Here is a 17,817-nt window from a genome sequence, read left to right as displayed (position 1 = left end):
ACATACACAATAGCCTCACTTTCCACCTGGCCCAATTTAGACTCCAGGGTCAGTTACTAAAATTTACTCTTTCGTAGACATAGGCACACCCTTTGTCCTTTTCACCCTTCACTAAAAACACCTGGCAAAGATAAAAGCATGATTAAACCCAATTGTCCACCTACTCCACATGTGCACCTGAGCAATTAAAAATAGATGAAGAAAAATACACAACCTGCCAACAGTTCTCGTCTCAAATTCATGATCACAAATCACAACTGGGCAATCAACACTGTGTAGTAACAGTAAAACACCCTAAAATTACCTACTTTGTTCAATTGCCCAATAGCCAAAATAACTATTTCACACTTTGTCCTCTGTTTTCAAACCTACTGGGACCACCCCATTCTCCCAATCTCATGACAGCAGCACTGAGAAAATAGAAGCAATCAGATCATTACAACTTTCTCTTTCCACCATCAAAACCACCTCCCTGACCCATCCTCTTTTTTCTCTATGAAGACAAAAGAAACGTTCCCACTGTGATTGAATCCAAACTTTCCGTTTGTGCTCTGAATCTCACATCTCACTTTCTCAAGAAATGTATTAATATATCCCTCTCCATTCTGCATCATTTTCTCCCCCAGTGGATCCGTGGCATCTGCATACAAACCTCCTCTAATATCTCCAGTCACTGAATCCACATTCCCCTACATGAACTGTCCTATTTCCGAAACAGTTACCTGTATCACTATTTCCACTCTCACCTCATATTCTTTAGTCAGTTTATCCCAATCACGTTTCTTTCTCCTCCTCTCAATTGTTATTGAAATCATAATTGTCTAGGTCATCACAGAAGTCCATTTTACGTAATCCAACAGTCACATGTCTGTTCTTCTCTTTTCTGACCTCTCAAATAGCATTCAGTACTGCCCTCCATCTTGAAATATTTCCTTCTCCTGTCCCACAAAGTGATCACCAATGATCTCCATGTCACTAAATTCATTTTTTAACACTATGAAGTGATTATAAGCTCAGGCTACGGAGTCAGACAGACCTGGGTTCAAATTATGGCACCAGCACTTTCTTTCTAGTATCCAATTTAGAGAAAGACACTTTACCACTGAGTCTGGGTTTCTTGATCTACTTAATAGGAAAATACTAGCACCTACTTCATGACTGTCAGAATTATTATCTTCTCTCTCTGCCCCTGCTTCCCTCTAACTTTACTTAGTCACAACATGTGACATGGTTCACCCCAAGATGCTCTCTTCCTTTGGTATTTAGCTGTTCCTTCCCAATCACTGTCATAAGCTCTTTCAATTCTATTTGTCATTTAAATGTTAGTCTACTATATCCTCTAAGTGATCTCTTCCATTCCCAAGACTGAAATTATAATCTCAATGATTTCTAAACCTCAATTTCTAGTTTACAATTTTCTCCCATGTCTCAGACTACAAACCTGACAATCTCCACCTGGATATCTCAAGTACCTCCATATTTGAAATGCTCAAAAAAAAAAAACCTCTGTCCTCTTTCAGGTACTTTTTCCTCCATCTGAAAGCTTCTCTGCCTGTCACAGTTTCTAATTTCTTGCTATTGGTTTCCATGTTTCCTCCTTTGTACTAGTCATCAAACTTACATTTACTGGCTTAATGTATGTATTTCCTGCTAGCCCATAAGCTTCATGACAGAAAATAAAACCTGCCTATATCACAAATACCTTGCCTAGTAACTCACATGTAGTAAATGTTTAAAAAATATTTCTTGAACTGAATTCAAGGTGTTTAAAAAGTTAGTGCATATTGTTTATTGAATTTAGCATTTTACTTGTCCAGATGTCTAATTCATTGTTAATACTTTTGTATCAAAATATTTATATCATTCATTTACATTATTGTCATTTCTAATACATGAAAAGGTATCTAATGAAATTTAAAGGTACTTCTAAAACATATTCTGTTTTAAAAATTCTGTATTTATCAACTGCCTCTGGGTTTCAGAGACTACAGGATTCAGAAGTTAGAAAAGACAAGTGAAGATAGTATTTGTTTCCTTACTATGCAACCTCACAAAATTTTTAAAAAGAATTTTAGTAAAACAATATTTTAATTCTAAATTGCCTAAAATGTTTGGAGTATTTTTAACAGAGATTTTTCTCCTCCAAGTCTCTATTATCATTTTCTCCACATAAATATTAACCTCTAATGGTGTATTAATACTGTGTATTTTCACTCATCAAAGACAAGTAGCATCTGAAACAATATTTTTTGTTAGCTTATAAAGTCTTATTATGGATAAAAGCAGACTCTCCACTTGACAGCCTCAAATACGAGGAAAAAAAAAAAACTTACACACACACCCACATATATGGAGGAGGTTTCCATTGCGTTATGCGGAAGTTATACACATATGATTTGTATCAATATACTTGACTACATAATATTGTCTTTTAAAAAGTCATGTTGACCACAAAACCAAAAAAAAAAAATACATTAAATTGAGGGAAAACATTTCTGTATTGCTGTTATTTAGAAAACATAAAACCCTGAAGGATAATTTCATTGAGAAATTGATCACAATGGAAAAGGATACAAAACAAAGAATCTCAGAAAACCAGAGTCACAAAGCCTTAAAAATATTAAAACACATTTGATTCCAAAGAAGCAGATTTTGTTTTCAAAGTATCTTGGCAATTATCTAACAAACAAGAGTTATTTCTATTTTCTCTAACTGCTTGAGTATTTGATCAGAGTGCTTCTACATGTTCTATAATAAAACAAAATATACATAACAAAAGCTTGTTTAATGTGTGCACTAATGTAATACAAAAGTTTAAAAGGGGAGCGCTATAGTATTACAAAAATATCTGGGCTTTTTACTGGCCTCCTAAAATCCAAAGTAATTAATTACCCACTTATTAAAGAACCTATTTTTGAAATAGTGTTACATCTTTCTCTAGAAGCTATGAAATCTTCTGAACGCAACGTTTGCGTTTCTGTGTGTATTCCCCAAAATGATTTCAGAAAGCCATTTATCAAACTAAATAAGATGTTTTGTTTTATTTTGGTTTATACCCTTTCACCTAGTAATCATCCTCTTGAGGAATAACCCTAAATCCTAAGAAGGCTTCATTAATTCATTCACAATGGATAAAGATTTACTGAGCATCTAAGTATATATACACAAAGATGTTTATTACAATGTAACAGGAAAATACTAGAAGCAAACCCAGTATTTGACAGGGGAAGAATTATTAAGAAATCCTTATATGTCTGTCATAACCATAATATAATGCAGTAATTTAAAATATATTAATGATGAGTTTGAGATAATATAAAAAATGATTTGTCACAGCATTAAGTAAAAAAAGGCAGAATATAAAATCAAACAAGTCCTACAATCAGACTCTGGAGAAGAAGTCTGTATCGAATAAACACTGAAAAAAATAAAAATAAAACAAATAGACTGCATCTTCGTGGTAAGTCTAACAGCTTTTCCTTTCATGTTTCTATAATTTCTAAGTTTTCTACAGTAAGCACATACAGCTTTGGTAACAGAAAAATGAATCATGATGGTTTTTTTTTAAAAGGCAGACAATATTAAAAAATCATTTCACTTCAGAGAGGACAATAAAATTATTCCTGTTTGCAGATGACATTATCCTATATGTTCTCTTTTTTTTAAAAAAAAAGAACCCTTAAAATGCCACAAAAAAAGTTAAAATGAACAAATAAATTCAGTAAAGTAGCACACACCTTACAAAATCACCATACAAAAATCAGATGGATTTCTTCACAAAAATAATGATCTAGCTGAAAAAAAAAAAAAAAACAAGAAAAAAATCTTATTTATGTGCCCCCACTTTCCCAGCCACCGCCACTCTTCCCAGCCTGCTGCTACTATAACATTGCTAGGAGAGCAAAAAGAATAAAATGCCTATAAATAAATATAGCCAAAGAAGTGAAAGATCTGAAAACTATAACACACTGATTAAAGAAATTGAAGACGACCTAATTAAATAGCAAGATAGCCCATGTTCATGAATTGGAAGAATTAACACTGTTAAAATGTCCATACTACCAAAAGCAATATATGGATTCACTGCAATCCTATGAAAATTCCAATGGCATTTTTTATAGAAATAGAGAAAAAAAAATCATAAAATTCACATGGAATCACGAAAGACCCTGAAAAACCAAAATAATCTTGAGAAAGTAAAACAGTTAGAGGTATCACACTTCCTAATTTTAAATTACATTATAAAGTTATAGTAACCAAAACAGTATGGTACTGGCATAAAGCCAGACACACAGACAAAAGGAATACTACAGACAGCCCAGAAATAACCCAAGCATACATGATCAATTAATTTTTGTCAAGACCACCAAGAAGATGCAATAAGGAAAGAACTGTCTCTTTAATAAATGGTGCTGGAAAAACTGAATATCCATGTGCAAAACAATGAAACTGGACCTTTACACCATACACAAAAACCAAACTCAAAAGAGATAAAAGACCTAAACATAAGATCTGAAACTATAAAACTCCTAGAAGAAAGCACAGAGAAAAAGCTCCTTGATGCTCATCCTAGTCATGATATCTTGAATTAACACACCAAAAGCTTGAGGAACAAAAGCAAAAAATAAGTAGAACTACATCAAACTAAAAGCTCTTGTACAGAAAAGGAAACCATCAACAAAAAGTACAGTCTATGGATTGGAAGAAAAATTTGCAAACCACATATCTGATAAGGGGTTAATATCCAACATGTATAAGGAACTCACACAATTCAATAGCAAAATAATAACAATGTACTAAGATTAAATGATTTTAAAAGGGACAAAGGACCTAAATAGAAATTCTCCAAAGAAGACATAAAAATGGCCAACAGATAAATGAAAAGATGTTCAATATCACTAACCATTAGGGAAATGCAAACAAAACCAAAATGAAATATTATCTCACAACTGTTAGAATGACTATTATCAAAAAGACAAGAGATAACAAACACTGGTGAGAATGTGGAGAAAAGGGAACCCCGGTACACTAATGGTGGAAATGTAAATTGGTATAGCCATTAAGGACAACAGTTTGAAGGTTCCTCAAAAAATTCAAATTAGAATTACCAGGAATCTCCTGTTTGGTATATATCCAAAGAAGATGAATCCAGTAGGGGCGGAGCAAGATGGCCGAATAGGAACAGCTCCAGTCTCCAACTCCCAGGGGGAGCGACACAGAAGACCGGTGATTTCTGCATTTTCAACTGAGGTACTGGGTTCATCTCACTGGGGAGTGCCGGACGATCGGTGCTGGTCAGCTGCTGCAGCCCGACCAGCGAGAGCTGAAGCAGGGCGAGGCATTGCCTCACCTGGGAAGCCCAAGGGGGAAGGGAATCCCTTTTCCTCGCCAGGGGAACTGAGACACACAACACCTGGAAAATCGGGTAACTACCACCCCAATACTGCGCTTTAAGCAAACAGGCACACCAGGAGATCATATCCCACACCTGGCCGGGAGGGTCCCACACCCACGGAGCCTCCCTCATTGCTAGCACAGCAGTCTGTGATCTACCGGCAAGGCAGCAGCGAGGCTGGGGGAGGGGCGCCCGCCATTGCTGAGGCTTAAGTAGGTAAACAAAGCTGCTGGGAAGCTCGAACTGGGTGGAGCTCACAGCAGCTCAAGGAAACCTGCCTGTCTGTAGACTCCACCTCTGGGGACAGGGCACAGTAAACAATAACAAAACGCAGCCGAAACCTCTGCAGACGCAAACGACTCTGTCTGACAGCTTTGAAGAGAGCAGTGGATCTCCCAACACGGAGGTTGAGATCTGAGAAGGGACAGACTCCCTGCTCAAGTGGGTCCCTGACCCCTGAGTAGCCTAACTGGGAGACATCCCCCACTAGGGGCAGTCTGACACCCCACACCTCACAGGGTGGAGTATACCCCTGAGAGGAAGCTTCCAAAGCAAGAATCAGACAGGTACACTCGCTGTTCAGAAATATTCTATCTTCTGCAGCCTCCGCTGCTGATACCCAGGCAAACAGGGTCTGGAGTGGACCTCAAGCAATCTCCAACAGACCTACAGCTGAGGGTCCTGACTGTTAGAAGGAAAACTATCAAACAGGAAGGACATCTACACCAAAACCCCATCAGTACATCACCATCATCAAAGACCAGAGGCAGATAAAACCACAAAGATGGGGAAAAAGCAGGGCAGAAAAGCTAGAAATTCAAAAAATAAGAGCGCATCTCCCCCGGCAAAGGAGCGCAGCTCATCGCCAGCAACGGATCAAAGCTGGATGGAGAATGACTTTGACGAGATGAGAGAAGAAGGCTTCAGTCCATCAAATTTCTCAGAGCTAAAGGAGGAATTACGTACCCAGTGCAAAGAAACTAAAAATCTTGAAAAAAAAGTGGAAGAATTGATGGCTAGAGTAATTAATGCAGAGAAGGTCATAAACGAAATGAAAGAGATGAAAACCATGACACGAGAAATACATGACAAATGCACAAGCTTCAGTAACCGACTCGATCAACTGGAAGAAAGAGTATCTGCGATTGAGGATCAAATGAATGAAATGAAGCGAGAAGAGAAACCAAAAGAAAAAAGAAGAAAAAGAAATGAACAAAGCCTGCAAGAAGTATGGGATTATGTAAAAAGACCAAATCTACGTCTAATTGGGGTGCGTGAAAGTGAGGGGGAAAATGGAACCAAGTTGGAAAACACTCTTCAGGATATCATCCAGGAGAACTTCCCCAACCTAGTAGGGCAGGCCAACATTCAAATCCAGGAAATACAGAGAACGCCACAAAGATACTCCTCGAGAAGAGCAACTCCAAGACATAATTGTCAGATTCACCAAAGTTGAAATGAAGGAAAAAATCTTAAGGGCAGCCAGAGAGAAAGGTCGGGTTACCCACAAAGGGAAGCCCATCAGACTAACAGCAGATCTCTCGGCAGAAACTCTCCAAGCCAGAAGAGAGTGGGGGCCAATATTCAACATTCTTAAAGAAAAGAATTTTAAACCCAGAATTTCATATCCAGCCAAACTAAGTTTCATAAGTGAAGGAGAAATAAAATCCTTTACAGATAAGCAAATGCTTAGAGATTTTGTCACCACTAGGCCTGCCTTACAAGAGACCCTGAAGGAAGCACTAAACATGGAAAGGAACAACCGGTACCAGCCATTGCAAAAACATGCCAAAATGTAAAGACCATCGAGGCTAGGAAGAAACTGCATCAACTAATGAGCAAAATAACCAGTTAATATCATAATGGCAGGATCAAGTTCACACATAACAATCTTAACCTTAAATGTAAATGGACTAAATGCTCCAATTAAAAGACACAGACTGGCAAACTGGATAAAGAGTCAAGACCCATCAGTCTGCTGTATTCAGGAGACCCATCTCACACGCAGAGACATACATAGGCTCAAAATAAAGGGATGGAGGAAGATTTACCAAGCAAATGGAGAACAAAAAAAAGCGGGGGTTGCAATACTAGTCTCTGATAAAACAGACTTTAAACCATCAAAGATCAAAAGAGACAAAGAAGGCCATTACATAATGGTAAAGGGATCAATTCAACAGGAAGAGCTAACTATCCTAAATATATATGCACCCAATACAGGAGCACCCAGATTCATAAAGCAAGTCCTTAGAGACTTACAAAGAGACTTAGACTCCCATACAATAATAATGGGAGACTTCAACACTCCACTGTCAACATTAGACAGATCAACGAGACAGAAAGTTAACAAGGATATCCAGGAATTGAACTCATCTCTGCAGCAAGCAGACCTAATAGACATCTATAGAACTCTCCACCCCAGATCAACAGAATATACATTCTTCTCAGCACCACATCGTACTTACTCCAAAATCGACCACGTAATTGGAAGTAAAGCACTCCTCAGCAAATGTACAAGAACAGAAATTATAACAAACTGTCTCTCAGACCACAGTGCAATCAAACTAGAACTCAGGACTAAGAAACTCAATCAAAACCGCTCAACTACATGGAAACTGAACAACCTGCTCCTGAATGACTACTGGGTACATAACGAAATGAAGGCAGAAATAAAGATGTTCCTTGAAACCAATGAGAACAAAGATACAACATACCAGAAACTCAGGGACACATTTAAAGCAGTGTGTAGAGGGAAATTTATAGCACTAAATGCCCACAAGAGAAAGCAGGAAAGATCTAAAATTGACACTCTAACATCGCAATTAAAAGAACTAGAGAAGCAAGAGCAAACACATTCAAAAGCTAGCAGAAGGCAAGAAATAACTAAGATCAGAGCAGAACTGAAGGAGATAGAGACACAAAAAACTCTCCAAAAAATCAATGAATCCAGGAGTTGGTTTTTTGAAAAGATCAACAAAATTGACAGACCACTAGCAAGACTAATAAAGAAGAAAAGAGAGAAGAATCAAATCGATGTAATTAAAAATGATAAAGGGGATATCACCACCGACCCCAAAGAAATACAAACTACTATCAGAGAATACTATAAACACCTCTACGCAAATAAACTGGAAAATCTAGAAGAAATGGATAATTTCCTGGACACTTACACTCTTCCAAGACTAAACCAGGAAGAAGTTGAATCCCTGAATAGACCAATAGCAGGCTCTGAAATTGAGGCAATAATTAATAGCCTACCAACCAAAAAAAGTCCAGGACCAGATGGATTCACAGCTGAATTCTACCAGAGGTACAAGGAGGAGTTGGTACCATTCCTTCTGAAACTATTCCAATCAATAGAAAAAGAGGGAATCCTCCGTAACTCATTTTATGAGGCCAACATCATCCTGATACCAAAGCCTGGCAGAGACACAACAAAAAAAGAGAATTTTAGACCAATATCCCTGATGAACATCGATGCAAAAATCCTCAATAAAATACTGGCAAACCAGATTCAGCAACACATCAAAAAGCTTATCCACCATGATCAAGTGGGCTTCATCCCTGGGATGCAAGGCTGGTTCAACATTCGCAAATCAATAAACATAATCCAGCATATAAACAGAACCAAAGACAAGAACCACATGATTATCTCAACAGATGCAGAAAAGGCCTTTGACAAAATTCAACAGCCCTTCATGCTAAAAACGCTCAATAAATTCGGTATTGATGGAACGTACCTCAAAATAATAAGAGCTATTTATGACAAACCCACAGCCAATATCATACTGAATGGGCAAAAACTGGAAAAATTCCCTTTGAAAACTGGCACAAGACAGGGATGCCCTCTCTCACCACTCCTATTCAACATAGTGTTGGAAGTTCTGGCCAGGGCAATCAGGCAAGAGAAAGAAATCAAGGGTATTCAGTTAGGAAAAGAAGAAGTCAAATTGTCCCTGTTTGCAGATGACATGATTGTATATTTAGAAAACCCCATTGTCTCAGCCCAAAATCTCCTTAAGCTGATAAGCAACTTCAGCAAAGTCTCAGGATACAAAATTAATGTGCAAAAATCACAAGCAATCTTATACACCAGTAACAGACAAACAGAGAGCCAAATCAGGAATGAACTTCCCTTCACAATTGCTTCAAAGAGAATCAAATACCTAGGAATCCAACTGACAAGGGATGTAAAGGACCTCTTCAAGGAGAACTACAAACCACTGCTCAGTGAAATCAAAGAGGACACAAACAAATGGAAGAACATACCATGCTCATGGATAGGAAGAATCAATATCGTGAAAATGGCCATACTGCCCAAGGTAATTTATAGATTCAATGCCATCCCCATCAAGCTACCAATGAGTTTCTTCACAGAATTGGAAAAAACTGCTTTAAAGTTCATATGGAACCAAAAAAGAGCCCGCATCTCCAAGACAATCCTAAGTCAAAAGAACAAAGCTGGAGGCATCACGCTACCTGACTTCAAACTATACTACAAGGCTACAGTAACCAAAACAGCATGGTACTGGTACCAAAACAGAGATATAGACCAATGGAACAGAACAGAGTCCCCAGAAATAATACCACACATCTACAGCCATCTGATCTTTGACAAACCTGAGAGAAACAAGAAATGGGGAAAGGATTCCCTATTTAATAAATGGTGCTGGGAAAATTGGCTAGCCATAAGTAGAAAGCTGAAACTGGATCCTTTCCTTACTCCTTATACGAAAATTAATTCAAGATGGATTAGAGACTTAAATGTTAGACCTAATACCATAAAAATCCTAGTGGAAAACCTAGGTAGTACCATTCAGGACATAGGCATGGGCAAAGACTTCATGTCTAAAACACCAAAAGCAATGGCAGCAAAAGCCAAAATTGACAAATGGGATCTCATTAAACTAAAGAGCTTCTGCACAGCAAAAGACACTACCATCAGAGTGAACAGGCAACCTACAGAATGGGAGAAAATTTTTGCAATCTACTCATCTGACAAAGGGCTAATATCCAGAACCTACAAAGAACTCAAACAAATTTACAAGAAAAAAACAAACAACCCCATCAAAAAGTGGGCAAAGGATATGAACAGACATTTATCAAAAGAAGACATTCATACAGCCAACAGACACATGAAAAAATGCTCATCATCACTGGCCATCAGAGAAATGCAAATCAAAACCACAATGAGATACCATCTCACACCAGTTAGAATGGCGATCATTAAAAAGTCAGGAAACAACAGGTGCTGGAGAGGATGTGGAGAAATAGGAACACTTTTACACTGTTGGTGGGATTGTAAACTAGTTCAACCATTATGGAAAACAGTATGACGATTTCTCAAGGATCTAGAACTAGATGTACCATATGACCCAGCCATCCCATTACTGGGTATATACACAAAGGATTATAAATTATGCTGCTATAAAGACACATGCACACGTATGTTTATTGCAGCACTATTCACAATAGCAAAGACTTGGAATCAACCCAAATGTCCATCAGTGACAGATTGGATTAAGAAAATGTGGCACATATACACCATGGAATACTACGCAGCCATCAAAAAGGATGAGTTTGTGTCCTTTGTAGGGACATGGATGCAGCTGGAAACCATCATTCTTAGCAAACTATCACAAGAACAGAAAACCAAACACCGCATGTTCTCGCTCATAGGTGGGAACTGAACAATGAGATCACTTGGACTCAGGAAGGGGAACATCACACACCGGGGCCTATCATGGGGAGGGGGGCGGGGGGAGGGATTGCATTGGGAGTTATACCTGATGTAAATGACGAGTTGATGGGTGCAGCACACCAACATGGCACAAGTATACATATGTAACAAACCTGCACGTTATGCACATGTACCCTACAACTTAAAGTATAATAATAAATAAATTAAAAAAAAAAAAAAAGAAGATGAATCCAGTATGTTAAAGAGATATTTGCACCCCCATGTTTGCTGCAGCATTATTCATAATAGCCAAGATATGGAAACAATGTAAGTATCTATCAATGGATAAATTGTGATATGTATATGTGTCCATATATACATGCATACATATACATATATACAAACAGACACAGACACATATACACACACATAGGAATATAAGTCAGCCTTGAAAAAGGATATAGTGCCATTTGCAACAAAATAGATGAATCTGGAGGACATTATGGTAAGTGAAATAAACCAGACACAGAAAGAAAAATACTGCATGATCTCACTTATATGTGGAATTTTAAAAAAATGCCTAGTAGAACAGTGATTATTAGAGACAAGGAAAGGGAGAAAATGGGAAGCAGGTCAAAGCATAGGAACTTGCAGTTATATAGGATAAATAAGTCTGGAGATCTGATGTACAGCATGAGGACTATCGTTAATAATATTGTATTGTAAACTGAAATTTTGCTAGGAAAATAGTTTTTAGGTGCTTTTACCAAACACACAAAAAACGTAATTTTACTATGCATATTTATATCAAAACAGCATGTTGTATACCTTAAATATATACAATTTAAAAAGCCACTCAACAATGTTAAATATGTGAAAGAATGATTTTATTTATATTTGAATTATGTCCTATCAGTTGAATTATCTCGTTTGTATGTGTAATCAAGGGTGAGAAAGCATTCTTTAGTGTGATTTATTCTAATAAAGATATGATATGGGATACCTCAAGAAAAAAAAAGGAAAACGCAGACCAACTCACATAAGGCTAAAACATGTGAAGGTCCTTCCAAATCAGTTAATACTAACACCACCTTTAAGATGAAAGAATGTAAATTTCTATAACAAGAATTCATGATTTGAATAGCATACATATTTTTCTCTTAGAAATCTGTCCTAAATTGATCTGAGGGCATCTTTTCTTTTTAACTGATATAGCTTATTTGCTCACAAGACATCAACATCATTGATGTCATGTAGCCCTTACAATAATATTTGTTAATAAAAGGCAGCCTCTGTTGAACTGACATCATTTATAACTTTACTTACTACATGAGAGTAAATGGTGTTTCTAATGGACTAAAATTGGAAAATTGTTTCAACTTAGTCAAATAAAGAGGAAAGAGAAAAATTAAATCTAGAATCCATGTAACTATAATCCTATGAACAACCTTACATTTTAGAATAGCTTTCAACACCTTGAAACATATACACATATTACAAGATCAACTGCCAAGTTATTAAATTAACAAGATGATACAGCATCCTACTGATAAACTGGAACTCAAATAAAATTGCCTGGATTCAAACCCTAGGTCTACTGTTTACTATCTGTATAACATGGGAATATTATTTAACTTCTCTGTGCTTCTACATTTCCACTTATCAATAAAATAAGAATAATAAGAAATCATGCCTGGAAGAGATGTTTTAAACATAAAAAGAGGTGATACCATGAATAGCACAGAGTAAACACTTAAAAAAGAACTTTTGCCCATTTTTTCACACTAAACAGAATTTGTCACATATTTTGGAAATAAGAATGAAGAGCTCTAAGTCAGAAAACTAGTATTAAGAGTCCCAAATTCATTCAAAATCATAATTACTTTTACGTAAAGTACTTTCTGCAACCTGATTATAATCTAATTTAACATTAAGATAAATAAAAGTTCTGTCAGGGTGATTTTACCACAGTTACTGCAAAAGAAAAAAAAATGAAACACAATGATCCTTCCTCAAAGATGTACAAATAAAATTTGGAATCTCTGTATTAACAAAACAGGTTTGTCTTTAACAGGAAATTTACTGGGGAAAAAAGTATACAAAGATTAATAGCAAAATTAAAGTATTCTAAGATATTCAAAGTTAAAGTGTTGGTGTCAGACAATATTATCAACATTTGTTACAAATGACATTACTCTCTCTGAATAAAGAACTTTCAGCTGACTACAATGGGCCTAGAACTAGTTACATCATAACCTAACAGTGCCATTCAATTATCTTATGGACTATTTTATGCTTTTTTCTCATGAAGAAATTAATATAAGTGACATAATGTAACAAAAAAGTCAATAATGTAGAAAGCTTTTAATATATTTCATTTTGGCAAATGATCATACACAAATTTCAAAAGTCAAATTATGATGATTTCATTTATTTGTTCTATACATAAATTATTAATAAACATTAATTTTGTTTATGGAAATAAATAAGGGAACTCTATTGTTCTATACAGATTAGAAATGTAAACACTTAGCATTTCCTTCAACTACTGACTTCACAAATTATTGTGAATGTTATTTCAGATAACACTGTGAATGCCAGAAAAGACTCGGTAAGCAAAGCACTCTACTGCCCCCTAATGAAAAAAACTTTAAGTCAGAAAACTCAATTTGAGGTATCTGTGGAACAGGAAAATAATCTCACTTTCCTAAACACAGTAGACAAACACTAAGACAATTAACCAAAAACAACTAGAATACATATCAAAATACTGCAGGAAAGCTACAATCACCCAGTTTTTGTGATAAAATTAGTAGCAAAACAGGAAAGCCTCGAGACAGAAGTGTTCTAAGAAAGGAGACTACAGTCAAACAGTGTTATCCAGTGTGATAGCAATTAAAACTTCACTGCAGGCTACATTTTTCATATGTATGTTAGAAGTGAAAAAGAAGACAAGGAGCTCCTCATAAACCACACTCTTCAGTGAATTACAGTAAGTTTTCAGTTCAACAGCTCGAAAGTAAACACCACCAAAATACTCCCTCACAATTTACAGTCACTCTAATCCTCCCAATAGTTTAATATATGTATATTTTCAGGATAACTACCCTGTAAAATACACATTTGTGAGAACTGTACTCAATGCTTCCTGTTTTAAACAAACACCAACTTCATAAGTATGACAGTTTTGTACTTTAAGATACTTTATATCCTAAACTAAGCAGTGATAACATTTAATCTCCCTTTTGGTAAAAGCTTTCCTTTCCTTTAATAAACTTGTTTTTTAAAACATGCTCTATACCCTCATTCCTTTTACTTAATATTCCAACCTGTGAAGAATTCTCATTTCATGACAGAGTAAATATTTGAGAGAAAAGTAGTTAGTAGTCCTTAGTAACAGGAGTCACATAAAAATTAACATAAGGAACAAGATGAAGAGTACAAAGAACAGAATACAAAATCCTAAAATCAAGGAGAAGGTAAACAAAAGAAAGAGCAGTAATTCCAGCCAGCAGTACATTGAGGAAAACAGGTTAGTAGTTAACCGGTCCTTCATAGCTAGGGCACACCGTATCACTTGGAGATGGTATGTTTCTGCCTAGGTGATGGTAGCTCTATATCTCATTATGTGTCTATTGTTTAGGAGATAAAAGACACAGGCACAAAATGTGTAGAATGCCATAAAAGAGAAAGGCAATACAAAGAAGTCACTTAAGTCTACATACAAGATGAAAGGGAAATATCTTTTACGTATGTGTGCTTCTGCTCTTCTTCCTCAGCATATTTGTTAATGAAAATGGTGCTCTAGAACTGCAAGTTATATGATTAATCAAGATGCATATATACATTTATTCAAAATTTCAAAATACAAACACACAGAAAAACATAAATGTACTCAAGCTCATATTTCAAATGAGTTAGATTTCACATCTAGATATTCACATCTTCCTGAATAATCTGAATGTCTTATTAACATGGCTGTCTTACAAGAAGCATTATTCTTTTATTCCTACTGCCTAAAAATATAACAGACACATAGGCATACTTTGAAGATATAACAAAGAAGTTAGGAGGACTTGAGAATCCCAAAGACAAGCATTGCTGAACTTATGATGCTTAAAGCATATTCAATGCATGTGGTCAAAATAGTATACTTCCAACATATAAAATGCTTTTAGCTATGTAGACTTAACATTAGGTAGTCACGAAAAGTAAAACAGAGGAAGTATATAGCTACTTGGAATGTGCATGTATGCATGTATTTTCACTCATGGAATAGTTCCAGTCTACACTAGTGAATTCCAGATCATCATCCTACACCTAAAGGAATACCTTACTCAGTTCACAGAAGAAATAAAAGGGACTTTCCAGGCTCTTTTTCCCCTCCCTAATTTCCAGTAAGGATATATATGAAAAATATAATCAAAAAAAAAAAAAAAAGGAGAGGGAATGCAAGGAACAAGGGAAGAGGTAATAATTTCATCAGGAAATAGTAAGAACTTTGAATTAAAACAAATGGATTGATTTCTTTATTTTAGCTAGAAACAAAACGGTTTTATTGATGATGATGGTAGCAGCCGGCATTTATTGAGCACATGCTGTACTACTGGGCACTGGACTAAACACTTTACATATACTAGGTATTTAGTCTTCATAAAAATTGTGTGGCTAGATACTGCTACCTATATTTTACAGATAAAGAAACTGAGAATCAAGGATTAAGTAATTTGCCTAAGGTTACACTACACTAAACTGCAGAGCACACAGTAGTCTCCCTGCCCACGGTGGGAGGATATATTCCAAAATTCCCAGTGGAAGCCTGAAACCATGGATAATACTGAACCCAATATATACTGTTTTTTCCCATATACACAAACTTATGATAAAGTCTAATTTATAAATTAGGCACTGTAAGAGATTAACAACAGTCATAAGAAAATAGAACAACCATAACAACATAGTATAATAAAGTTATGTGGACGTAGTCTCTTTCTCTCATCTTACTGTACTGTACTCACCTATTTCAAACAGCAGTGGGTAACTGAAACTATGGAAAGTGAAACTGCAGATAAAGGGAAACCACTAGACATATTCTAACAGCTTGACTCTAACCACTAAGTTCATATTACTTTCCAGCGAAAATCTGTGAAATAAAATGATACTTTTGAAACACTGTAATAAACTAATACATTATATATAAGACTCAAGTCAATTCCACAGAATTTTATATAACCTGGGCTAGGTACTTCTGAAAGAAGCCAGAAACGTGCATAATAGAATGAATAGTGAAAGTTTTAACAAAAAAGTAATAATATTCCCATTCTTCAATTCCTGTTATTAATAATAACATTTCTTCCATTATTCTATTATCACATTCAGTCACTGTAATCTCCTTCCTCAGATATTCTCTAATACCTCATTCTCAATTCTATTTTGTCTGAAGATGAGATAGTCTTATCTACTTAGGAGGAAAAAGTCACTCCCCCTTTTCTATCTTAAAAGATAATCAATTACAATATAAAATATGATAAAAAGCTCTTGTCATATCTGAAAGACGTATTTCCCTATATGTTGCAGTAACAAAAACTTTCATAGCAATGCTTTGATCTTTAATAATCATGTTCTAGTTGTTCTGAACTTAATAATAAAGTAAAAATCACCCTGTGGTATAAAAAAAAAATTCTATTTCTCAAAAGCTGGGATTTAAACACATGCAAGCATACTACACTACTACACACACAAAAATACAATTCAGGTCTCCATCATATTTATTGTTCCAGGCACTAGCTGGACAACAAACAATATTCCCTCTACCACATATATTCAGCTTAAAACATGAAACACTCAGGAATATTCGCAAATATCTAAAACATTAAAATCATGATTTTATGTGGTCTTCACCAATTTTTTTTCACTGCAGAATTTAAAAGAAGACATTATGAAATGTTTTTGTGTGAAAGGTACTTTGCAAGATAAGCTATTTCTTGAGATAAATAACAGTGATATTTAAATCTGACATCAAAATCTGTCAAAATAGATCCGCTTATTAATAATTGTGTAACTGAATTATGTTTAAAATTTAAATCCAGAGAGCAAAGACTGCTAAGAATAAAAAGTTTAAGTCCCAACAAACCAAATACATCCTTTTAATGGGATACCATTTCTTACCTTTGAATCTTCATTGTTCACTCCAAGTTGTAACACAGCTTGAGGAGATTTTAGTTTTGCTTGAGCAGAGTGAGCCATCTGAAGGTTAAGCTGCCATCCAACCGTCTCTAGCTTTAAAAGACAGGTGCAGATTTGAATCAGATGGTACAGAAGGAAGAAAACAGTCAACTTTAAGCAAATCTCCACTCTGCAGGAATGTGTATGGGTAGGCTGGGCTTCATAGAAAGTCAGTTCCAGGGCTCCTTTAACCTACATACTCTGCGAATTCTCCCTTTGGGCTTCCTAGATTGGCCTCCTGCCATGCCTGTCAAATTTAAGAGCAAAAGTCATCTTTAAATATACAGGCCGGGCGCGGTGGCTCAAGCCTGTAATCCCAGCACTTTGGGAGGCCGAGACGGGCGGATCACAAGGTCAGGAGATCGAGACCATCCTGGCTAATATGGTGAAACCCCGTCTCTACTAAAAATACAAAAAAACTAGCCGGGCGAGGTGGCGGGCGCCTGTAGTCCCAGCTACTCGGGAGGCTGAGGCAGGAGAATGGCGTAAACCCGGGAGGCGGAGCTTGCAGTGAGCT

At 36.1% G+C, this 17,817-nt stretch overlaps 1 protein-coding gene across 3 annotated transcripts in view; it reads right to left on the bottom strand.

The window, feature by feature from the left end:
• Positions 1-17,817, bottom strand: part of COMMD10 (COMM domain containing 10) — a 245,342-nt gene that overhangs the window by 150,828 nt on the left and 76,697 nt on the right. For 2 of the 3 annotated variants that reach the window (XM_078005113.1, XM_015140615.3), the window contains exon 5: positions 17,244-17,354. The exons of the other annotated variant lie outside the window; for it this stretch is intronic. In XM_078005113.1, coding sequence (XP_077861239.1) covers positions 17,244-17,354 — 111 coding nt within the window. The remainder of the gene's footprint in view (positions 1-17,243; positions 17,355-17,817) is intronic. 3 annotated transcript variants of the gene reach the window in all.

The sequence above is a fragment of the Macaca mulatta genome, chromosome 6 (genome assembly GCF_049350105.2).
Source record: "Macaca mulatta isolate MMU2019108-1 chromosome 6, T2T-MMU8v2.0, whole genome shotgun sequence".
Lineage (NCBI taxonomy): Eukaryota > Metazoa > Chordata > Mammalia > Primates > Cercopithecidae > Macaca > Macaca mulatta.
Note: the sequence above shows the minus strand (reverse complement) of the source record. Positions and strands in the feature narration are given on the sequence as shown.